The sequence below is a fragment of the Theobroma umbraticum genome, unplaced genomic scaffold (genome assembly GCF_002168275.2).
Source record: "Theobroma umbraticum cultivar Fairchild unplaced genomic scaffold, ASM216827v3 scaffold_30.0, whole genome shotgun sequence".
NCBI classification, from domain to species: domain Eukaryota; kingdom Viridiplantae; phylum Streptophyta; class Magnoliopsida; order Malvales; family Malvaceae; genus Theobroma; species Theobroma umbraticum.
This window is the reverse complement of record NW_018397254.1, coordinates 14089052-14112319: the sequence shown is the minus strand read 5'-3', so window position 1 is coordinate 14112319 and position 23268 is coordinate 14089052. Positions and strand designations below refer to the sequence as shown.

General features: G+C 34.9%; 3 protein-coding genes across 15 annotated transcripts; 1 reads left to right on the top strand and 2 right to left on the bottom strand.

The window, feature by feature from the left end:
• The first annotated feature begins 1119 nt into the window (after window positions 1-1119).
• LOC110427413 (Ran BP2/NZF zinc finger-like superfamily protein) lies at window positions 1120-5981 on the top strand. Of its 5 annotated transcripts, none has more exons than XR_002446269.2 (11): window positions 1125-1270; window positions 1541-1586; window positions 1679-1794; window positions 2261-2540; window positions 2751-2821; window positions 3082-3133; window positions 3235-3344; window positions 3513-3537; window positions 3615-3766; window positions 4057-4289; window positions 5615-5978. XR_002446269.2 is itself a non-coding variant. In XM_021442929.2 (10 exons), the coding sequence occupies exons 1-10, from the start codon at window positions 1262-1264 to the stop codon at window positions 5672-5674; spliced, it is 915 nt and encodes a 304-aa protein (XP_021298604.1). In that variant the 5' UTR covers window positions 1123-1261; the 3' UTR covers window positions 5675-5981. The 5 variants fall into 5 exon arrangements, 3 of the variants coding, with proteins under 3 accessions (XP_021298613.2, XP_021298604.1, XP_021298621.1); XR_002446268.2 differs by having other exon boundaries at window positions 5621-5977; XM_021442929.2 differs by lacking the exon at window positions 4057-4289 and having other exon boundaries at window positions 1123-1270; window positions 5621-5981.
• Window positions 5982-6506: 525 nt separating this feature from the next.
• LOC110427367 (squamosa promoter-binding-like protein 2) lies at window positions 6507-12530 on the bottom strand. Of its 9 annotated transcripts, none has more exons than XM_089785698.1 (7): window positions 12313-12530; window positions 11445-11521; window positions 10738-10845; window positions 9814-10569; window positions 9457-9593; window positions 8342-8605; window positions 6507-7181 (listed from the first exon to the last, which is right to left on the bottom strand). In XM_089785698.1, the coding sequence occupies exons 4-7, from the start codon at window positions 10512-10514 to the stop codon at window positions 6823-6825; spliced, it is 1461 nt and encodes a 486-aa protein (XP_089641824.1). In that variant the 5' UTR covers window positions 10515-10569; window positions 10738-10845; window positions 11445-11521; window positions 12313-12530; the 3' UTR covers window positions 6507-6822. The 9 variants fall into 9 exon arrangements, with proteins under 9 accessions (XP_089641824.1, XP_021298573.1, XP_021298541.1 ...); XM_021442898.2 differs by lacking the exon at window positions 11445-11521 and adding an exon at window positions 11041-11163; XM_021442866.2 differs by lacking the exon at window positions 11445-11521 and having other exon boundaries at window positions 10738-11163.
• Window positions 12531-14245: 1715 nt separating this feature from the next.
• Window positions 14246-17427, bottom strand: ACOS5 (acyl-CoA synthetase 5). Its single transcript, XM_021445422.2, has 6 exons — window positions 16999-17427; window positions 16054-16641; window positions 15772-15970; window positions 15444-15589; window positions 14610-14677; window positions 14246-14501 (listed from the first exon to the last, which is right to left on the bottom strand). The coding sequence occupies exons 1-6, from the start codon at window positions 17425-17427 to the stop codon at window positions 14246-14248; spliced, it is 1686 nt and encodes a 561-aa protein (XP_021301097.2).
• Window positions 17428-23268: the final 5841 nt, after the last annotated feature.

Here is a 23268-nt window from a genome sequence, read left to right as displayed (position 1 = left end):
TCTCCTATAATATTATGAATTGATGAAAGCTAAAAAAAATATAAAAAAATATTTTTTGTTATTTTTTAAAGATTGGTTTAAAATTTATGACTTTTGAAGCTGAACAAAATTGATGTTACATACGAGGAAAAGAACCAAGGTGATATTAATAATGGATCCAACTAGGTCAGGAAAATTACGTTTAGCCATTGAATTGGTAACCTATTTTCCTATTGAAATCATAACACTAATTCAAAAAAAATCTATCAAGGTCTTGATGTCCTCACCAACAAAGTTCCCCTCCATGAACTAAAAAGTTTTGGCTTTTATTTTTTTTTTCAGTTTTTAATGAGTTATTATTTTGTTAAGGATTGCCTCATCTTCTGTTGGGTATTGTTAGGTCATATATGAAATTATTTAAAACTGAGTTACCACAAATAAGTACAAATATTGATTTTTTAATTTTTATTTAATTTATTTCAAAAATCATTGACCTATTTAATTAATTATTTCAATCATAATCAATAAATTTTATATCCATTAGAAAGAAATTAAAAACAAATAAACATCATGTAATTATCAATAATAAACTAAGAAATATCAAATAATAAAAAAAGTTTTAAAAAAAACTGATAGAAAATAAAATAATAAACAAAACAAAATGAAAAAGAAAAAACAATACTTAAAAGTAGTTTTGAATTTTGAGTTTTTTTTTTAAATTTTTGTAAGAATAAAATAAATCTTAGAATGATGATTTCTACAAAGGGAGGAGAGAATAGAGAGATCGAGAGGAAACAGATTTTTTTTAGAGATGATTTTTTTTTTAAAAATAATTTTCTTAAAAAGTTAGTGTATTTTTTTAAAAAAAAAACTCTAATTTAAATTTTTTAAAATTTTATTTTATAAAAAAGTTATTTTTTAAAATTTTTTTATAAATTACTGTTTAATAATTTTTATTTTTAAAAAATAAACAAGTTAAAAATAAGGTAGAGGGAACCGGCACTAAATCTTGGAGAGTTCCATGACACATACTGGGCCATCCAAGTCAGCTTAAGCAAACGGCGCCGAAACATCAGACGGTAACAGCCGTTTTATCTTTATCAATCAATCCTATATAAAAGTAAAAACCCTCCCTCACGCTGATCTCCACTCTTCTGTTAAAGCGCGTCACCGCCCTTATTTCGTAGGGCAAATTCCTAATTACCATACACTCTCTCTAGCTTTGAATCTTTAAATCAAACAGTCGCATCTTCCCTTATCTCCCTCTATCGCTGCCGCCTCAATGTCTCAGGTATTCTTTTCTTCCAATTCTTCTCAATTTCCCTTCATTAGATTTCTGCTTCCAACCCTAATAGATCTAAATTTAAAATGATCTTGGATTTTATTTCCCCTAGCAAAGCTAGGGTTCTTTCGAATTCGTGTCTTGTTATTGTCCAATTCTCCAAAATATCATTTCAAAGGCGAATGTTTCGTAAAATTTTACTTGTTATATTTACTGTGAAATTGGAGGCGTTGTTTAAGGTGATTTACCTGTGCTCTTTGTCTTGTGTGTGTGCTTTAGGTTGATAACAGAAATTCTTCAGCAGCCAAGCGTGCTAGAACTGATGGTATACTATTTAATTGCATTTAATTCTTGTGTCTTATTTTGTGTTTGGTTTGTTATTTGGGGATGTTGAAATTTTGTTGTTAAAATTTGTAGGTAGTCGTAGGGAAGATGATTGGACATGCCCCAGTTGTGGGAATGTCAATTTTTCATTTAGGACTACTTGCAATATGCGCAATTGCACTCAACCCCGGCCAGCTGATCATAATTCAGTAAGTCACCATTTGTATTAACGTTCTAACTCTGGTTACATGTGCATGTGTTGATATTCCAAATATTTCCAGAGTTTTGAATATGGATGAATTGTATATTCTTGTAGTTTGGGCACACGGGGAATTGTTTTTGTGATGTACAGAGTGGAATTGTATTAACACTATGTAATACAAGAGAAAATACTTAGAAATACTTGAGTTAGCAATTTGTTCTTAATGACTTTAATCTTGGTTCTGGTGCTGATAAGTGAGGAAAAAGATAGAAGCAGAGAGTGATATGTAGTACCCAACTGCATGCTTTCCTATAGAGTCTAGCCTCTCTATGTCCTATGTTTTTGTTTTAATAATCAGTTCATCACAATGCCTTTGTATTTGTTTTTTTATTTCTTTAGATCCTAACATTTCTTTATAGGTTTTTTCTCCCATTCTTTTTTTAAGATTAAATTGGAAAATTTTTCTCTTTCAGAAATCTGCAGCCAAGCCTGTGCAAGCCCCACAGAATTACTCATCCTCAGCTCCTTATGTAGGTTCTGGTGCACCATCTTCAATGTATCTGGGTGTGCCACCTTATGGTTCTTCCCTCTTCAATGGTTCCTCAATTCCTCCATATGATGTTTCTTTTTCTGGAGGATCAGCTTATCATTACAATTATGGCAGTCGTCTTTCTGGTGGCAGTCCCTATCGGCCGCTGCATATGTCTGGACCACCCCCTTATTCTAGTGGATCTATGATTGGAAATGGTATTGGTAATTTCCTTTTCCCGTTTATAATTGCTATTATATTCCGATCCTTTTACTTATTCTAGTCTCCTGTTTATACTTTCTTGCAAGTTAAAATGTTGACCAAGAACACACATAGATCATTATTCACTCATATCTGCAAAATATGGCTAATTATCTCTGTGCATATATGGGGCCAGTAATCACATTAGTAAGTTGTGAATTTCTCTTTTCCAGGTGGAATATATGGCATGCCTCCTTTGATGGATCGGTATGGCTTGGGGTTGCCCATGGGCCCTCCTCCAATGGTAAGTTGAATGCTAGTTTGAGATCGCTCTTTGTTAGAACTGTCAAATTAAGATTGCAATTTTGGTATTTTGTATCACTTCTCTAAGTTGTAATTGCCCATTTTCTAGGTTTGAATTCGTAAACTTGATTTTTAGGCTGCAGATTGATTCTAAATTTTCTCTATTTGCTTTGCACCATCTAATCATTTTTAACTTTTGGTGGAGCTACGTCGTCATACATGTGAGTTAAAATTAATGATATAATATGTATTAACCTGCAGGGACCAAGGCCAGGGTTTTTTCCAGATGATAAATTGCAGAAAAAGGGTGCCGGTATGTTATATCTACACTGTTATGCTCAAGGAAGCCATTCACTAGGTAGTCCAGCAATTTTGTGCAATAGTTTGATGAATTTTTTTCCTAATCATCTCCAGATGCTACACGTGATAATGATTGGACATGCCCAAAGTGTGGGAATATTAACTTCTCTTTCAGAACTGTCTGTAACATGCGGAAATGCAACACACCAAAGCCTGGATCTCAGGTTTTTGTTTTTTTATTTATATATTTAATGTTGATGAACATTTGTGCTCTTTATTACCTAAGTTGCCTTTGGTACTTTGAAAACTGAGAAGTATATGAAATGTTGCATCCTCTTTTCTGCAGTTATGAATCTATTTCTGATTTTAACAAAATTCTCTTGTAAATGCAGGCTGCAAAATCAGATAAAAATTCAAGTAAGTTCTCTTAAATTTGTAAACATTATTCTGTCTTGTTTTTTAAATTTGATATATATCTGTTTCTTGCTTTTCAGAACAAAAGATGCCCGAGGGGAGCTGGAAGTGTGAAAAATGTAGCAATATTAACTACCCATTCAGGACTAAGTGCAACAGACAAAATTGTGGGGCTGACAAACCAGCTGAGTCCAAAAAGTCCCCTTCACCAACAGCAAATGAAAATGATCAGGTTCGTCGTGTGATGCATTTTTGTTGTAGTCTAGCTTGTTACTTGAAGCTATTGCTTTCATTGACAGCATTTGTACACATTAAGAACTCATTAGCTTTCAATATCTCAAAACTATTCCTAGTTAAAGATTTTTGGGCTACCTCCTCTATCTGTTTCTTTCTTTGTGTTTGTGTGTTAAACTATTACTATATCTCCTGCGTTTTAGTAAACAGACGTTTGAATGTTACCTTGTTACTTTTAGTTTCATTTTGTCTTTCTTTCAATTGATTTGCAATTGTCTACTGTTCCAGTGAGTTCTAGGACATGTTTGAGGGTTGAGAAGGTCCAGAGTTGTCGTCCAGCTTTGCTCAATATGGGTGTCTGAAAGTCAGTCTTGTCATCATCATGTTGCAGCGGTTGTCAAGTCACTCTATCTTCTCATGATCAGTGTCCAGTTGTTGTATTAATGCTGTGGTATTTGTGGTCTTTATGGATCGTTGGTGCATTATGTGTCAGCCATCTTAATCTGCAAAATATTTTACAGGTTGGTTCTGGTTTCTATTAGTTAGGTTTTGTACTTTGGAATCAACTCATCTATTCTAGTGAGCATGTTACTGTGGACTTAGCTTTGATGCTAGTGGGGAAAGATTCTGCACGTTGCATGTTTCTGGTTTTCATTCAGTTTCAGATTGTCTGTCTTGAGTTGTCATTGTTTCAACAGAAAGCTTCTGTTAGAAGCATATGAAGTACTCAACTTCATTAATTAGATTTATTGTCAGGTAATGTGGTAGTAGGAAATTTTTCAGGTGTTCTCATACTGGACCGTAGGAAGTAGAGGCCAATTTTGTATTGTGTTTTTTGCTTCTGACATGGTCTAAACAGGGATCTTTGTGATTTTGAAAGATTTTCTACAAATCTTTCAGAAATTTCACATTGACCCATTGGGATAATTACTGTCTCCTATTTGGCACCATCATAGGTTAGCTAAGTCTCCTGTGGGCTTTATTATTGCATCGGTGTTAAAGTACTCTGGTCAACTTTGTTGTATGTATGCATTTTTCCCTTGTCATTGGAGGGTGGTCATCCTGAATTGAGAACCACTGGTTTGTTCTCAGTATTTCATGTTGCATAAGTTCCCAAATGTTCGCATGGAGCATGGAGAAAATGCAGGTTTGAAATTAAGTTGAAGCTGCCTATTTAAAAGCCTGTTTTGATGTGTTATCAACATTTCTGGTAGCCATGTAATTTTTGGTCTAAATGACTGAATTGTCGACAGGTCATAATGTTCATTGAGTTTGTTGGCTGAGGGAATTCTGGTTTTGTCCGAGTACTCCCCTAGGATAGTTTTTAGTGTGTTGGCTAACCGGTTTCATATTTTGTTTTTCTTTTTCCTTTTTGGCTAACACCATGGACTTGATTTAAATAACCATGACCTTATACTCAAGTGAATTGGTAAGGGCAATGAACAGTAGTACTATGTATATTTTAGATCATGAATAGCAGCAGCGTTATAGGTTTTCGTTTTGAAGAATAATGTTTCAGCCAACATGGGCGTATCATGCAAACGCACTTTGAATTTATGCATTCCAATATGCTTGTGGTAACCCAACTAATGAAAGCGTTTCTCTGTGGTCTAACATAGTGGCTTTTAATCAGCTGCTCTGGTGCCTCTGCTTTACCCACTGAACTCAAATTTCCAACACTTGCATTGACATTGTAAATGAGAACTGTGAGTGTTAGCTACGCAGCATTCCATGGTCTGGCATATAGCCTTTTAGTCATCTGACTGTATCAACTGAAATCTAATTACAAGCGCCAACGATGTGATCTATTTTGAAGATGGAAACTAATCTATGTTGAAGTTTTAAGTTGCAGATGCACGGTGTGTTGTGGTGTGCACTATCCAGCAGATGTAGATGCCCTTTATAATCAACAAATCAACTCTCTCATTTTTCCTGCGGCTAAAATCTGAAGAAAGGGGTAAAATACTTGGAAAGAGTTGGCCCTCGAGTATAGTTGAAGAGTAATAAGCAACAATCTAAACGTAAAATGTATTATTGCCTAATAGGATTTAGCAAGATGTTTAATTGCCCAATATTATTATCAATACCTAGCTTTGTACTGGGTATAGGAATATGTATATACATAAAAAAGTAAAGGGCCTACGCCATACAGGCCTCTAATTTCAACATCTCCTAGCTACTAAATTGAAGAGGAGCAGATTAAGCTATAAAATGAAAACAAAATATTTTTTTTCTCTCAATATATACGTGAGGACATTAAATTTTGAATACAAAAACCTCCTACCAAACTCTTGTTCTCTCTCTCCGATTGAGCCAAAAATGATTCGATATTATGGGCGTAGATTAGTGGTATCGGATGTAACGCAGTATTTTTGCTCCATCATCACTCTCTGCCCACATCCTACCCGACACAAACTGGGCCTGTGGCTAAGTTAGGCTATGACAAAAGTTTGTGCATCGGATCAGAGCACTGGAACACGGTACATTTTCCACGAATTGTAGTGAACCCGTGATCCACTAGGACGGATGTTGTAGTCGGGCCGGACAGAGCAAAATTAGCCATCAGCATTATGCCATCACACATCGTTTATCGGCATGCAAAGTGACCCTAGTAAAATTGGTTTGGCTTCCTTTTATCCACTCTCTAGTACTACTGTCATTAAAAGATGAACCATAAATTTTGGACGAACTCTTTAGCTGCTGTACTCTGGTTTGAAAGTTTCAAAACGTCATTGATCTCCAGCAGAGAAATTAAACGAATTAGCAATTACTTGAGTGCTCGTACAATGCATGGTTTATGGCGCCCTCTCATGACACTGCATTATACATCCAGAATTCTTAAGCAAATGATTTTAACAGTGGAAATGTAGCTTGGACATGAATTTATGTGCAAGCGTACTTGTGCTGCACACAACATTTAAGCGTCAAGTGACTTCCAATGGGATCAGAAATTCCAAAATACGGAAAACTATGTGAAAGAGGGCTTGTTAAACTTACATATCTTAACAAGTGAACCTACCCAAGTTGAAAAAGGTTAAAATTACATTTGTGCAGTCAGTTCATCTGATTGGAATAAAAGCCACCATCATATGAAGCCTTGAGTAGCTGGAACTCTTGGAAATGATTGTCAGCATCACCATGCAAGGTTGTCTGCACTTGGGATTCAGTTGTCTGTTGTTCCATCTGCCAGTTTTCAGATAAGGCACATGGAAAACCTTGAGAAATTACATTCATTACCGGCTGAGAGGTACTGGTAGGATTAGCATGTATGGAGTACGCAAGTGAACCATGTTTTGGCTCACATGAAATCCATGAATCATTTGACAGAAGAGAGAGAGCACGATGAAGATCTTGCGTCGTACCCATATTCGAAGTAAGTGTGGGTTCTTCTACACCTGCAATATTCGGCAAAACTGGTAACCTAGTAAATCAGTTTAGTAAGGAGTGCATCATTCTAAATTTTAACAAACATGAGAGGTCTTTAGTACTGTGACTTATCTCTCATTGGGATCAGCAACATGTACGTCTACTGTGAAGTTAATTATACATCTTTCTATAGTTCATCTATCATATTCCACAAAAAATATTCCATGCCTAAGCCCCACATGCATAAAAAATTTTCCTATATGTATGTGATCCCTCAAGTAGAGTATTACAGCATGGCACTTTACCATACACAGACCATTCCAAAAAAATAGCCATGTTTTTATCATCAAACATCAATTACCACCTCTCTCTATGCCTCTTATTTCTGGAATCACTAGATTCAAATATAAACACATCATCACATGCTATCCAAAAGCATCAAGAAGCGTGTCATAGCATAAGGATCTCATATATCTGTTAACCAAACAAATAAAACTCCACACGGCTGTTTGCTTTCTTGAAACTATTTGCTTCTCCTCATTCATGTATTAGACACTTCAATTTCATTCCACTTGACAGTCACATCCTGGTTATTTACCATTTATAATAACAATCTTTTATTGGTCTGGATATAATTGTATAAAAATAAAGCTAACCTCGCATAGAGGGAAAAAGGCTAACAGGATAGGCGGCTCGGAGATTTATTTTTTCAGTAAAATTTGGCCCCTATCAGCTACCATACCTTTTAACTCAACAAATCCAATAAGGTAGCCTCTGATTCATTCATCCTTAACACCTTAACACAACAACAGCAAAGGCTACAGAGAAAAAAAACAGGCACCCTTTTTTTTCCTCTAGAAGAAACACTATGACAAAAGAAATTGGCCAGAAGAAAATCTAGTATGTGAAAGGGCAGCTTTGCAGACTGCAAGGAATTGAGGTTACAAAACCATCTGTATCATACCAAATTAGTGGCACCTTGAGATTCCCACCTCATAAAAAGTCTCAAGTCTCAAAAGTCAGCGCCTTGTAATTGCATTTATATTTTTCGCTAAGGGAGCGTTCTTGAGGGTATTTATTGTATTACATAGTTTGACGAGGATTCTTGTATTAAATAAGCAGTCAAAGATGCCAGATAACATTGTTAACAATCAAAAACCAAATGCATGGGAAATTCTTGTTTCCAAGTAAGACAAAAAAACCAAACCTTGGTTGAGAACCTCGCCTGTGTTGTGCTTGCCCTTGGTGGGCAAGAACCTACTGGAATCATGACATCGCATTGTGATGGAATTCAACAGCTGATTGCCTGGCAGTTGCAGCTGCCCATTAACATTTCCAACTTTTGTAGGTGTAAAACCTTTCATTTGAGAGGACTTGGAGTCAAATGTGCCTTCCCATGTAAAACCTTCATTAGGCCTAGCATGAAGAAATGGCACTTTATTCCAGACAAAACCCATCTGTGGCTTCCCATCTGCACAAGCAGAGGCAGAACTAGTAAAGCTTTACACCTGATATCTATCATCCTTGCATGACCACAAGATGATACACAGTTAACAGATGCTAACAGACAAAATTGCAGATATCACTTCAAAGACAGATGACACTTGCAAGGCAGAACAGCAATCAATAGAAGGTAGCATCCAATAAAGTATGGTCTAAATCTTGCCCAAACTATTTAGCAATAGCAAGTTAAAGAAAACAATCAAAGAGGTTACTTGATATGCATGAGATAATACATGCCCACGATATCTCGGTGATATTTAAATGGCATCCATATATCAAGAACTGCATGATAAGAATTAGAGGAGCATCATGAATCTAGATATTTTGGACTATGTAGACTTAATAACTTAGCAATTTCCAGGTCACTAATGTTCAAATTTTGTATAAACAATTATTCTTATATATGGCATATTAGTTGCAAATAATGATGTCAAATATATAAATACAAGAAAACCAGAAGAAACCATTACACCATTGACTTCAATGCAGACATGCACCATTTACAGGAATACAATTTAAATGGGAAAAAGTTATGTCAAGACACAACTTTGTTAAGGAATCACTCAAGATATTATTGACATTGTTATCCGCAAGCAATATGCATAATATAAAGACAATAAAAATATCAAGATATAAATATTAAACCATTTATAGTTAATGAATCAAAAAAAAAATATGACTTAGTTAATGAATCACACAACTCCATAATTTGAGAGTTAAAAAAATTAAAAAGCATTCAGTTGGCCTATTCTTGTGATAGTTGCTTGTGACAAAAATCATCTGCAGAAAAAATAGCAAAGTTGAGTCTGAAACCAGTACCATAGGATGATGATGTAAGCCTAGCAGCATTGAAGTGGACTGCTTCGGTCTGTGGTTTGCGACGCCTTGCATTGTGATCAGAAAGACGCCGGCGACAACTTCGCTTCTTTTCATCAAACTCCGACAGGCCATGGAACCTTCGACATTATGAACCATAATCATGATTTCAACATTGATCAGTATGAGAAATAATAAAAGACTCAGGAATAAGGAATCAAATTACTGATATCAACTAAGAGACGTCAAGTGTTTAATGCAAATATAGTTAGAACACCAGCAAAAGCACAGATAATCAATAAAAAAAAAATTCTTGGATACCATCAACTTCCAATGCACAGAACCAAGAAAAATATATACCTGCTACACTGCTGGCAGAACCGGCGCTCCAGACCACCTACAATGACCTTTGGACTCTTTGAATGACTTTCACAAACTCTGTGTTTCCGATGGTAATCCTTAGCTGAAGAGAGGTCAAGGTTACAGCCTTCGACTTGGCAATGTGGAACATGTGTGCTCTGACAATTGGGCTTGGATCTCTTTGCTGTGGTAGGAGATGGTGCAGGAGTTGCAGAACGAGATGAATTCTTAGCATTGCTTCCCGCACAAACATCTTCAAAGTATGTTCGTTTACCAAGCTTTAAACTGAGCAATGGCTCACCAGAGCCAACTGAAGCCTCAAGTGTTGGGGAAGTACCAGTTAGCTCAACCTTGGAAACTTCTTTCTTGTTGATAATATCATCTGGGGAAGCTTCAAGGGCCTCCAAAGAAAATTTTGTCACTTTTATCTCCCCCATAGATGAAGAATTAATGGACGCCGATTTCGAACTTTTAGACAAAGAAGCAAGGCCCAAATCTGAGCCAGAACCACCACTACCCCCAGCAGCGCCAGAAGAATAGAGAGACCCAGATTCCATTCCTCCCTCTCCGTCAATATCCCACTCTATTGGCCTTAGCTTCCTTGGAATTTCAGTTGGTGTCGAATTGAACATCATTAGGTTTTCCCAGTCCCATTGCAAGGAGGTTTTGGCATTCCACTCCATCAGAGAGATAGAACTCATAGAACACTTCACACAAAATTCTTCATATAAAACCCAAGCAACTTATCACCAGATCCTGAAAACATTATAACCTTGAGGCTTATACTATACACAGAGGAAATAAATCGGAAAAATATTTTCAACCATGCTAAATTCCAGTAACACTATATTTAAAGGAGACCATTTGGGGACTCTATCAACAGATAAGCAAAATTAAATCCTGGCATATCAACAGAAAACTTACCTCTAAGTCTCAAAGCATCAAAGCCCAATCATCTCCGTTTCTCAGATCTAGAGGGGGCAAATTAGCAAATCGTCAATCCCCTTTAACAAAATAGTAGTTTGTTCACTCCTGCAATTTTACACTAACGAATTTTAGCTATGTCATTTTGAGTCCACTTTGCTGAAAAATTGCAACCACAGTACCAGAAAGGTTCAACTAAAGGAGCAATCACTTCTCAAGCTGAGCAATTTTGCAGATATCAATCTCCATCCTTAATTAAACAGACAACTTAAGCAAGGACACCAAAAAAACAACACATTCAACCTCGCGAATTCGGGATGAGAATAGTGGTACAGCATTTCTACTCCTTTCATTATGCCTAACACAAACAAGCTGACAGCATAATTCCAAATGATCTCTCCTATTTGCTCTTGTACGCATATAATCCTACACCATCAAGATAAAATGTATCACTTCAAGCTAAAATATATAAGTGTTCCTAAACCTACAACACTTGCATCGAATTCCACCCCCAAAATCCTACAAGAATTTACCCTAATCTATCAACCCATCTGAAACTAACTAACTGGTTACAAGAAGCATTAACAAGCAGCTCTCTCTCTCCAATAATTCTAGGGAAGCAGTAATAGTATTCCAGTAGAGAAAAAGAAAACAAACATTCACGTTTTAATTTCATTTGCAATACCGTACTCCAGAAACCTTCACACCTTCAATAATTCACATTCAATTATCAGGGCAATCCCACAAGGTAGGTCCCCGACTGAGACCCACTACGACCGATCAACTGCAGTAAAAATTCAATGAAAGCCCTAATTTACCACCAAATTAACAGTTCACAGCCTTCAAAAAATAATTATCCCAACAACCCTTTTTACCCCAACAGAGAACATTAGAATCAATCAATAAATACCACAAATGCAACATCCAAAAGAAATTACAAGAAATAAATTCTAGTCAGAAATTTAATCTTCAGGAAAAAGAAAGTTACTACATTTGCATTGGAACAGAAGACATAACAAATACTGAAAATAATTACGGAAATTATGAAAGAATAATATTTAGAAAGCATCTGGTCCCCTTCCTAGGTATCACTCCTCATATTATTATTCCTTTTAAAGATTTGATAAATTCTACCAAAATTTCAACCAGAAATATAAGGTGAACTTATAAAGGAACCCTTTTAATAATAAAAAAAAAAAACTAAACAAAAAAACGTAGTCGTTTTCTTTCACTTTCCCCGGAAAACAAGAAAACGAAGGGAACAATAACGAAAAAAGAAGAGCAAGCTACATAAATAAATAAATAAGCATCTTTTTCTTTTTTTTCTACACCTTTGCTAAAGTTGGAACAAATTCAGATAACAACAATAGAAGGTAAGAAGAAAATGATGTTTCAATCTGAGCAGCAAAAACAAGAGATGTTTCCCCATTTTTGGAAATTCCGGCACCTCATTATTACTACTCTCTTTATTAATAATAATAATAAAAATAAAAAAGGTCTTCCTCTCTCTCCGTTTCTCTTCCTTTGTTTAAGGGCGTTTAGTGAAAAATGCAAAAGACTAGGTGAAGAACTTACTGGTGAGTAACTTGCCGATCGGTACTTAAATCGTGGTCAGAAAAAAAGGAGAGAAAATTTAGTTTGAAAAAGAAAGGAGATAAGGCACAGCCCACTGCTGAGTCTGACTCAGACTCTTTCAGAGACTGAAAATGGAGGGACAACGATAGAAGGAGAGAGAGACAGAGAAAAGAAAAAACAAAATAAAAAAACAAAGAGCCTAGCTTTTTGGGAAGAAATAATTTCCTTTCATTTTTGTGTGCCGTACTATATATTGGTATTATTTTTTAAAAAATTGCAGAAAATATGTAGTAATTATAAAATAAGGACACGTGCCGGTCAAAAAGTTGGTTGCAACTTTTGCAGGTTATAGTATTTTTTGGACGGTGGTAAAAGGGAGCCCTTGTTCTTGTCAGGGACGGGCAGCCAGCCATGGGAGAAGGGACGGAAATTTTCAACTTTTCCGAGGTTTCCACTGAGTCGACTCGGCATCTACAGAGCAATTTCACGGACGAGTCGACGACGATAACTCTTGTTGACTACGTGCTATGGTCAACACCCCTCGTGTCTAACCGTGTGCAATAGATAGAAAATATTATTCTTTCAAAAGCTACCATGTTCATAAATTTTTTAAATAAATTTTAATTTTTATTTATATTAATTAAAATTAAATAAATTTTTATAATTAATTATTAATTAATAAATAAAAAATATTACATAAATATGTTATTATATTAAATTAATATATTATATTATTATTTATTATGATATATTAATTTTATTATTTTATTAAAAATATCTCACTCTTTCAAAAGAAGCTGTTAGTTTAAAATAAAATTTTAGGAATAAATTCGTTGTATTACAGTGTTTCTAGTGGTAACTCATTCATGAATTTTTTAAGTTGAATATGCATCAATTATTCTAACAGTGTGAAACACTTGCAGGTGTCCTTTACCAACAAGTTGAACCAGTGGAGATTATTATATTAATTAAGAACATTAAAGGAAGCGGAAGTCCAATTTTTGGATTATTATAATACAATCACACTTGTAATCAAACGTTAAAATAATCCACTTATCGAATGCCCACAATCTGTTCTTGGAAGGGTGGACACTGGACACTGAGAGGTGGGTCTTTTCTCTTTGACAAGATATTAGTATAATATAAAATATGGATAAATTCATCGATTGGAGAGAAAAAGTGAATTCCAAATTAATTTTTGAATAAAAAAAATTTGCGCATGAGTCAAATGTAATATTTATTAAAATATTATAATTTATGACTCCTACCAGTCTGGGTTGAGTCAATGTCAATGTTGGCATTTCAGTAAATGAATCAGCGCAAACATTTTTAACTTTTTATTTATTAGGATTTTCTTCTTCTGCAAGATCTCAATAATGCTCATGATTAAAAATCAGAAGAATCCCACGTGAGCCGGCCATAAGGTAAAATTTAAATTTCACAACTGGTTTTTTGTCTTTTGAATGTGGTTAATCGATGTCGCACGGATGAATTGTTGTTTAAGAGGCCTTTGCGCACAAAACAATGATATTTGTACCATGTTTATGAGATTTGTTCTCAAGGGTTCCGTTTCTTTATGTCATGTGGATGGTGCTCACCACAACGGGCGCATTGGTCTAGTGTTGAGCAAATTCTTATCAACTTTGTCAACCTAGGACCTGACCACAATATCTTGGGCCAATGATTTGATTTAGCCACCCGCACCAGGGAATCCCAGTTCCAACAGCCTAATAAAATGGCTGGCTCCTAGTTAGCTACCAGCTAAACCAAGCTCGGAAAATGATCGATCATAATTAAGATACATCTATTAATGAAGTAGTATTATTCAGAGTTGAAGCATTTCTTTTAAGATTATAATACTTATATAACTTCCAGGCTCTGGAGTCTTAAAATTTAAGACTAGAAAGAGGAAAAAAAAATAATCAGGTTTAACTTATGCAGGCAATGTTGCATTAGCTGTGGGAATGTTTTTCCCCATCTTTTCCATCATTTTTTCTTTCAAAAGCCTTCTCATGATCTTCCCTGAAGGAGATTTTGGGATTGTCTCCACAAATTGCAAAGCCCTCACTTTTTTGTAGTGTGCAACATTGGAGGCTACATAGTCCATGATGTCTGTTTCGCTTTCTGTAGCATTTGGGCTCATAACAACACATGCAGCTGGGATTTCACCTGCCCCCTCATCAGGCAGCCTGCATTTATAGAGCGTTGGTTAGTACCTGGTAATTCTTTTTCATGTTACGAACTGCAATGAACCCGAATAAATTAGACAGACACCCGACGGGCGGCACGATACTTACGGCACCACTGCTGCATCTTCAACCGAGGGATGAGTTAGGAGAATGGCCTCCAGCTCGGCTGGAGCTACCTGTGAAGTTAACAAAACTTCAAATTTAGCCAATTTTAAGTACTCTTGAGATATGTCAAATATGCTTTATTCTTAACATGCTACTAGTATATTCAAGATTTTAGTATCCCACTAAGAACTCGACCACGATCTTCTACCATTTAATAGGCAGTCCCAGATTGAAACATGCTGGGCTAGTAATTCCTCTCCGCCTAACAAATTGTCGGCTGGGGATTTAGATGCCATACGTTGTTCACTCATTCTTGTCCAATGCAAATCAAATGCTTTTACTCTAAACAGCGGTTTTGATTCTTGAATTTCTGGCCAATATCTTCTTGTTCTAGTCCTTAAAAGATTGCTATTTTTCGGCTACATTTCTAGAAAATTTCTGAACACTAGAATGCTATGAAACTGGTTCTAGAGAGAAATTTATTTGGCAAAATTTTCCAACATGAATGTACAAGTTGCCGATTTCTTTCAAAATCCTTTTATGAAACATTTAAACAACTTAAATTAAGGACTTGCCGACTGTAACCTTAATCATTCTAACAATTTCACAGCACAACAGCTAATTTCACAACCACAATCAGATAAGTAGCCTACTTACCAGTTACTTGTGTGTTTTTATGCTATAAGGTTCCTTTAATGATGTTGGCTATTGCTGTCGTGTTTTGTTCACAGATAACAGCAACCGAAAAAGTTTTTTTTTTTTTAATTTATGTATATACACACACACACTTGATTAACTAGAGCAGGACGGCTACAAATGGCAAAATCTAGAGCTTACTTGAAACCCTTTATACTTGATTAGCTCTTTGATGCGATCCACAATAAAAATATCTCCATCATCATCTATGTACGCAATGTCACCCGTATGCAGCCACCCATTCTTGTCGATGGTCCGATCAGTCTCCTCCTTGTTTTTGTAATAGCCTGTAAGGTTCCCAACTTTTATTCCTTAGTGCAACGCCAAATTCATAGGGCTGATCGTCGTATAAATATAAATATATTAAATCAAATTGACAGCCAATGGAATATTATTTCAAGTGATTTTATGATCTACGATGATCGACAATATGTTTCTTTCCTTCTTTTTTTTTTTTGCTTTTTGTCACCTTGCATTACGCATTGGCTTCTGACACACAATTCACCCGGGATATTCTTGGGCAGAGATCGACCAGTGTCAGGATCAATGAACTTGATCTCTAAATTGGGAAGGATAAACCCAACTGAGTTTTTCTTTGCAATGCCATGTCCTTTAATGGGGTCTCCATGGGTCAGTGTGATGCAGCTATGCTCTGTTAGTCCATATGCCTAGTCGCAAAAATTAAAAATAATAAGTAATGTCACTAAGTTGAGTGCTAAAATTTTAACTACCAAGAAGGGGCATTGCTCACCTCCTGGACTTGAACACCAGGGAACTTGTTTTCAAAGGCGGTAAGGAGCTCTGGGGCTAATGGAGCTGCTGCAGTCAGAATAGCCCTGAGTTTGAGCTTACTAAGATCGAATTCCTCCACTATGGGGTTCTTAACCAAGGCCAAAATTATTGGTGGCACGACTGGGGCAAATGTCACCTCTTGCGTGATCAACGCATTCAGGAATGTCCTAAGATCAAATCTGTTCATCATCACCACTTTCCCTTTGTTCCTAAGTGTGGCACAACAGATTCCAGTAATCCCATATATGTGAAAGAAGGGAATCAGACCTAATGTAGTGACCTGACCTACCAGCTCTTGCCCCACACTGAAGAGAGAGGAGCATAAATTAGCCACTAAATTTCTATGGGTTAGCATTACACCCTTTGAAACCCCTGTGGTGCCCGATGAGAATGGAAGGGCGCATAGATCACTCTGGACAACTTCCTCCTTGGTAAACCTTGTGCATTCACCAGCATTTTCCGCTGCTTTGAGCAGGTCGTCCCAATTCATGGCACTTTCAATGCGCTCTTCACCTAGTACAATGACTGGTAGCTCCAGACCTTTCGCCTGTTGTTTCAAGTTGATGGTTAATTTTACTAGATATAGTAGGCAGAGTTGGTATTTTAGAATAAGTCAAGCATTCTAAAAAGTGATATTGTAGAAGATAAGTCGTGGAGATACTCAATTGCTTCTTTTCTTGTCCAATATGTCCCATGTGTTGGTGTTAGATTCATAGTTTTCAAAAGGATCTAGTCTCTACTTCAGTCAAGATGATAAACAAAAATTTCATTAAGAAAGCAGCTAGGATGATGCAAATACTACACCGCAAATGATGATTACAAAGAAAAAAAAAATCAAAATCATCCATAATTTTATTGGAAGTAGCCATCTCAAACAAGAATTGTGACATTATATATTTCATACCTTTTCATAGTTTGGACCATTTGTCACTAGCATCTTGGCATTTGCAGCATCTGCTTGTTTTTTAATTTCTGATGCATGTGAAGCGGGGTTTGCACCTGAGAAAACACCACCAGCAGCCATGATTCCCAGAGCAACAATGCCATACTCTGCAATATTAGGAAGTAGCACTATAACTACATCCCCTTTCTTGAGGCCAATTGACCTCAAGGCCTTCCCAAACCTCCCTGTGTCCCTAACCACATCGTGATAAGTGTATGCTTTTCCGGACACAGCTTCAACAAATGCTACCTTGTCAGCATATAAATCAGCATCCTGGAGAACAAATTCTGGCAGGGTCAAGTTATCAGGCACTGGAACTGACGGATATTTGCTGCCGAAACAATGTTCACCATTATCTTCTAAATGTTGTATCGCAGTTGGAGTTCCCATAATGGATAAAAGCATTAGAAATGAGACTGGCCTGTGCTTTAAAAGGATGTGAAATTGAAATAAAGTCGTAATCATGTACTCTGCATGGGATTGTGAGTAACCAGGAGACTAGTGAAGGTAAGGGGTAGCTGTGAGTTTTGCTTGGTGAGAGTTTGTTGTGTCATGTTACAGTCATAGGGTAACAACAATCTTTCTGCAACTGGCTTTGCACCAACCTATTAACTTTGAAAGTGAAACAGAAAATTCTCTATTTTAAATCCATGTCATTCTTTGCATGTGAACTCAACAACTTATCACTTACTCATAAACAATGTAGGTGTATTGGAAATCATGAAAGAATGCATTTAAATTTTTAGAAGAAATACAGTTCTAAGCAAGTTTGCAATGCGTTTAGGTTGTAAGAATGGGGCTTGCCCCACAAGCCTAATACATTCTAAATACTTCAAACCTAACCAAAGCTTAGCATACAAAATAGCTTTTCATTGTGATCTTTCTTTTAAAAAGATATTAATTTTTTCAAGTATAATTTGAAATTTAATTACAATTTTCAAACATAGTGTCAAAAAAGAGGTCTTGGAGCCTTAAGTCCCAGGTTCAAGTCCCACCACGTGTGGGTTTGATCCAATTATATGTTAGATTTGTTTAGCTATACGGTATACTGATTTGTTTGTTTAGTTATATTCGTTTTTTTTTTCAATAGGAGATGTAATATTTGATTATGATTATAATATTTCTTGCACTTACAACTTCATAAAAAAAATTACAATATTAAATAAAATTTCATATTGCTTGATAAAGAATGAAAATGCTTCAATAAATTGAAAATTTCAATTACAATGATTTATTTTTTTTTTATAAGAGGAAATTCTCCAACATGAGCTTTCTAGCTAAAATTGTTTGGCTTATATCTCAATTCCTACTGTCTTATCAAGAATATAAGCAAGAGAACAGAATCTAGCACCAACATATTGTTGGAATACAGCTTCAGGAGACTTCATCTTGCTGGAATGTTTCTTGAGTTTCTCTCTCTACCTCCAAATATAATAAACTGAAGCAGAACAGGAAAGTTAGATGAGAAGAATTTGGAAAGAATTAATATCTCAAAATAGGCTGTGCTCAAAACATCAGACCAGCCTATAGCTACACTTTGAATGGCGAAAGCTTGCAGATTGTTCGGAGTAGCCACAATAGAAAAACAAGTGATCCCTACGCTCGGCTTCTTCATTGCAAAAGGAAACACTCTTTAGAATGTTAAGGTAATATCCCAGGACTTAATCCCGGACAGAGTGCTTAATTTGTCCAAATAATATTGCCAACCCAGTAAAAACAGAGAATTTAGGTACATGAAGTGGAAACCACACTAGTTTATGCTAAGGACTTTGGTTCTGCTTGCTACTTAACCAATTTCAGTTGTCAACAGTAAAAAACCTTGTAGATTTTGAAGCAGTCCAAACTGCTCTTCCTGTCGCACCAACAATAGGGGAATTTGTCAGGTCTTTTAGCTATATTCCTTGGTTTTTAGAATCTCCTCCAGCTCCAGTTGCAAATTTTTGCAACTTTTAACTTGCCAAAAACTGTTGTGCCTTAGTGGATCTACTCGAATCCAAGCCACCTAAATAGTGCCAGAAGCACAAGAAAGAGACCAAATATGCTTTAAACCACAAGCAAATATTCTAGATTTTATGCTTTTTCAATCCCAAACCTCCTTCATTTTTTGCCTGACAATATCGTACCTGATCTTTGCCTATGGCTGCCCGACCTAGTAGCTCGCTGGGTTTCATTGAGCACTGGGGAGGGAATAATAATAGCTCAGTTTTGCTGCTGTTCAACTGCAAACCTGACAGAGAGTAAAATTTCACCTAAAGTGTGAAAATTCCTAGAATTGACTCCTTAGAACCATTAATAAAACCATTAACGTCAACAGCAAAGCATAAATTAGTTAGACTTACCCATTTGCAATTTGGATGGTTATGTGGTACGTCCATATGTCACGCAATTTTGTTAATAATTTATGAATAATTAATAAATATTTAATTAATTAATATTAAATATTATTTTGATATTTTTTAATTAAATAATTGAAAAACTTTTGAGATTAAATATAAATATGAATTTAATTTGTTTTAAATTAAATAAAGATTATCTATGTAATAATTCATTATACTTAAACTTAATTTGTTTAAATTTAAATAAAGATTAATTATATTTAAATTTAATTTGTTTAAATTTAAAAGAAATATCTTATCTCCATATCCTTAACACATTATACAAATAATGAACAGACGTATTACTTTTTTTACACAATCAAAAGTGAAAGTGAGTTGTTATATAAGTCAGAAAAAACCAAAAACTCTTTTCTTGTGGAGGACTCTAATAGCCATTCCATAACAACGAGAACGAAGAGATCATTGTGTGCATGAAAGAAGATTCGTAAGGTAAGCTTCTTTGATCAGATAAACAATAAAATATTTATCTGAAAAGGAAAGCTTACCTTTTAATAATGGCTTGCTTTCACCTTTTTAATTTGTGTATATTTTGAAATCATGTTCTGCTCATGATTTTGTTTAATTTAAATTACTAGTATATTATTTATTATGTATAAATATGTAATCGATATGTTCCATTTTTCATTATCTTTCTAACGATATATTATATGTATTATATATATCATTAAAAAAATAATATTGCAAATTTATTTTGCTAAACTGATATGAGGAAGGAATAGGCTTTTATCTAATGCAAATAGATGCATTGGTCTAAGCCACAAGGCGCCTTATGGATGGCATCAAAACCAAAGAAAAAATTTAGAATATTATTTATGTTTTTTGCATGTTAATATTTTCTGAAATTCACATGCATTATAAATATAGTTAATTAAACACATTTTTTTACTTATATGTTGTATATTAGAAACTATTTTTCTTCTAAAACATATATATGGTTTGAGTGAATTTAGAAAATGTTTATTAAATCAATTATTTTACATATATTGTAAAATGCTATGTGCCATATGAGTGTATTTTGTATGATAGCAATATTTACCTATTTGTTAAGTAAAATTTATGGAATGCTTGATGTAATCATTTTATTTATTTATTAAGTAGAATTGTATGCAAAAAGACAGTATGGTAATTATATGTCTCAGTACTTTATTAAAGGAGATTGGATTTTTAAGAGAGACCATTTGTGACTCCTCTAACCTTTCCTAAAAATTACTGTAAAGTAAGGTTCTTTGTCAAGAAGACGATTATTGTCTTTCTTGGAAGCGTATGAAAATTATAATCTAATTAGTGCCATTTTTGTGTGCATAATATTTATATGGAAGATTTTGATCATCCAAAATAACAAATATGTATAAGCAAGCACAACATTCTTACTTTTGAAGATTGATGTAATAGGTTCCTTATATATAATTTATTTTAAGTTTGTATTGATTATTTATTAAGGCCATGTAAAGGGATATAATTTTGCACTAACTTTATGCATAATATTATTTTGGATATGGGTACCTATATATATATCAATAGGGTTCTTTAGTAAAACTCATTATATTATGTGGTAAGTAGGAGTTGTTCCCATACTTAAGGATAACAGGAGTTGTTCACATATTCCAAGCTTAAATTAGATTCGACATTTTAATTGATGTTTATACTATTGGTGATGATTATTAGCATGCATGTGAAATTTTTGGACTAGTAATATAAGTAAAACTTAAATGTCTAATTTTTATTGATTAGAAAATTAGATATGTACCTAATTAAATCCTATACAATGATGTAGTTATATGGTTTCAAAACAAATTATTACTGATTTGATCAAAGGTGCCAAACTTGAAGGCAAAAACAATGATATATGGCATAAGAAGGTTTAGTATCTTCTCAATGAGCAAGAGTTGCTTGATCATCTAACCAAAGAAATGAACTCACTTAAAGTTGGAAACACTACTTAGCATCGTCTTAACCAAGAGGCCTATGACACTTGATATAAGAGAGACTATAGTGTGCGCTTTGCCATGTTAAGTTGCATGCATTATGATCTCATTAAGGAGTGTAAAACTTGCCAACTGCTAAACAGTTGTGGGAACAACTAAAATTCAAGTATGGTGGAACCACAGCTACGAGGCTTTGTGCCTTAACATTTAGGTTCAATCAATATGTGATGAACTCTAAGCACCTAAGGATTATGTCAACCATGATAAAAAAGATGAAAGCAGTTGACTATGATCTCACAGATGTACAGCAGGTCTTAGTTGTTATCAGGTTACTCCTTGAGTCTTCATAAGGACATGTTAAGCCTGTATTGACACACAATGAAAAGATAAAAACTTTTGATGACATTTCCCACCATCTAAATCTTGAGGTAGAGCGTAGAGAAGCTATTCACAGCACTGCCCTAATAGCTCAAGCTAGAAATTACAAAAAGTATGTTCCATAGTGAAAGAAACAACAAAAAAAGGGAAAAATTAAAAATCTAAAGCCCAAAAATGATAGAGTCACCAAGTACCAAAGAGGCAAGCATGGTGAGAAAAAGATAAGTCCAAGGTGAAATGCTTTAATTGTGGTAAGAAGGGACATTTTGCTCAAGAGTACACTGAGCTTAAAAAGGTTCATCCTTTAAACCACTTTAGAACTTATGTTCTCATATGTTTATAGCTCATTCTCTCCTTAATTGATATGTAGATACAGGAGCAACCAAACACATAATAGGCAACTGTGCAAGATATGTAGATTACCATCATTTATCAGTGGGTAGACACTTTGTCATGATTGGAATGGAGCACAGGAAGAGGTCCTAAGAGTAGGAACCTATCAACTCACAATACACAATGGATGCAAATGGCTCTTCAATGATGTGCTTCATACTCTGTTTGTACAATGTAATCTACTTTCAGTTTTAGCATTGATGGAAATAGGATTTAATTTTCCTTTCAAGAATTATAGTTTGTCTATTTTTCTTGAAGACAACTCTTTTTGGTCATAGTTATTTTAAAGATAGTTTGACTATGTTAAATTTAGATTCTAATAATGATGTTGATTTTGTTTCAAATTCTTTTTCTAATGTTATAAATGATTCTATGAAATGGTGTAACGACCGTTCTTCGGTCGCTACCGGTGTCCAAGACTTGCGAGTGAACCAATCAAATCCAGAACAAGCCTTAGTTAAGATTTTGGATAATTAAAAATCAACTAGCAACACAAATACTATCATTTACTTAAACCAAATAAACACGATATTTAAAACGTAGCAGCTTGATACCAATAATCAAACTTAATGACTCCAAAATAAATTTAGCATGACAAGTGGTATTCATTACACAACCTCAAAGTTTAGCAAATACATTCCCGATAGACTAATAATCTTTATGAGTCAAACTATTTTACACAACACGACCTCTATGTAGTGGAGTGACTCGGATTGGAAGTCTAAGAGATGCCCTTACCTATGTTACAACAAGTCTCGATGTGCTAAGAAATGCACTTGAACAGATTACTTATCTGCAAAAAGAAATAAGTGGGTGAGTCTCATAGACTCAGTGATCATCAACTCCATGAGTAGGGTGTAAATGGAAAACAAGCTAAAAATAAAAGGTTTCAATATTAAAAATATAAGAATATATGTAAACAATTTAGCTCAAAAAGGGAGGTTTGTGCCTGATATGTAAAATCAAAAAGTTATTGCAAGATAATCATTTAAATCAAGTATCGAACCAATTCAAGTAAAAATCTCTGCCGTCAAAATCATTTAACAACTCATTAAAAGCAAATCAGTATAAGTACAAGATTTTCCATCTTTAAATTCATTCAATAACTTTACTCAAACAAGTCCGTCATAAACACGCAT

What these genes read in the sequence shown, in the direction of transcription:
- ACOS5 (XM_021445422.2), bottom strand. Translation starts at nt 17,427, where the DNA reads ATGGGAACTCCAACTGCGATACAACATTTAGAAGATAATGGTGAACAT. An exon ending in AAGCCAATGCGTAATGCAAG is followed by an intron (nt 15,590 to 15,771) that starts GTGACAAAAAGC and finishes GGAACCTTACAG; the next exon opens with GCTATTACAAAAACAAGGAG. An exon ending in GAAGATGCAGCAGTGGTGCC is followed by an intron (nt 14,502 to 14,609) that starts GTAAGTATCGTG and finishes CTATAAATGCAG; the next exon opens with GCTGCCTGATGAGGGGGCAG.
- LOC110427367 (XM_089785698.1), bottom strand. Translation starts at nt 10,514, where the DNA reads ATGAGTTCTATCTCTCTGATGGAGTGGAATGCCAAAACCTCCTTGCAA. An exon ending in TTCTGCCAGCAGTGTAGCAG is followed by an intron (nt 9,594 to 9,813) that starts GTATATATTTTT and finishes ATAATGTCGAAG; the next exon opens with GTTCCATGGCCTGTCGGAGT. An exon ending in GCTTACATCATCATCCTATG is followed by an intron (nt 8,606 to 9,456) that starts GTACTGGTTTCA and finishes CTGCTTGTGCAG; the next exon opens with ATGGGAAGCCACAGATGGGT.
- LOC110427413 (XM_021442938.2), top strand. An exon ending in GGCCAGCTGATCATAATTCA is followed by an intron (nt 1,795 to 2,260) that starts GTAAGTCACCAT and finishes TTTCTCTTTCAG; the next exon opens with AAATCTGCAGCCAAGCCTGT. An exon ending in AAAATCAGATAAAAATTCAA is followed by an intron (nt 3,538 to 3,614) that starts GTAAGTTCTCTT and finishes CTTGCTTTTCAG; the next exon opens with AACAAAAGATGCCCGAGGGG.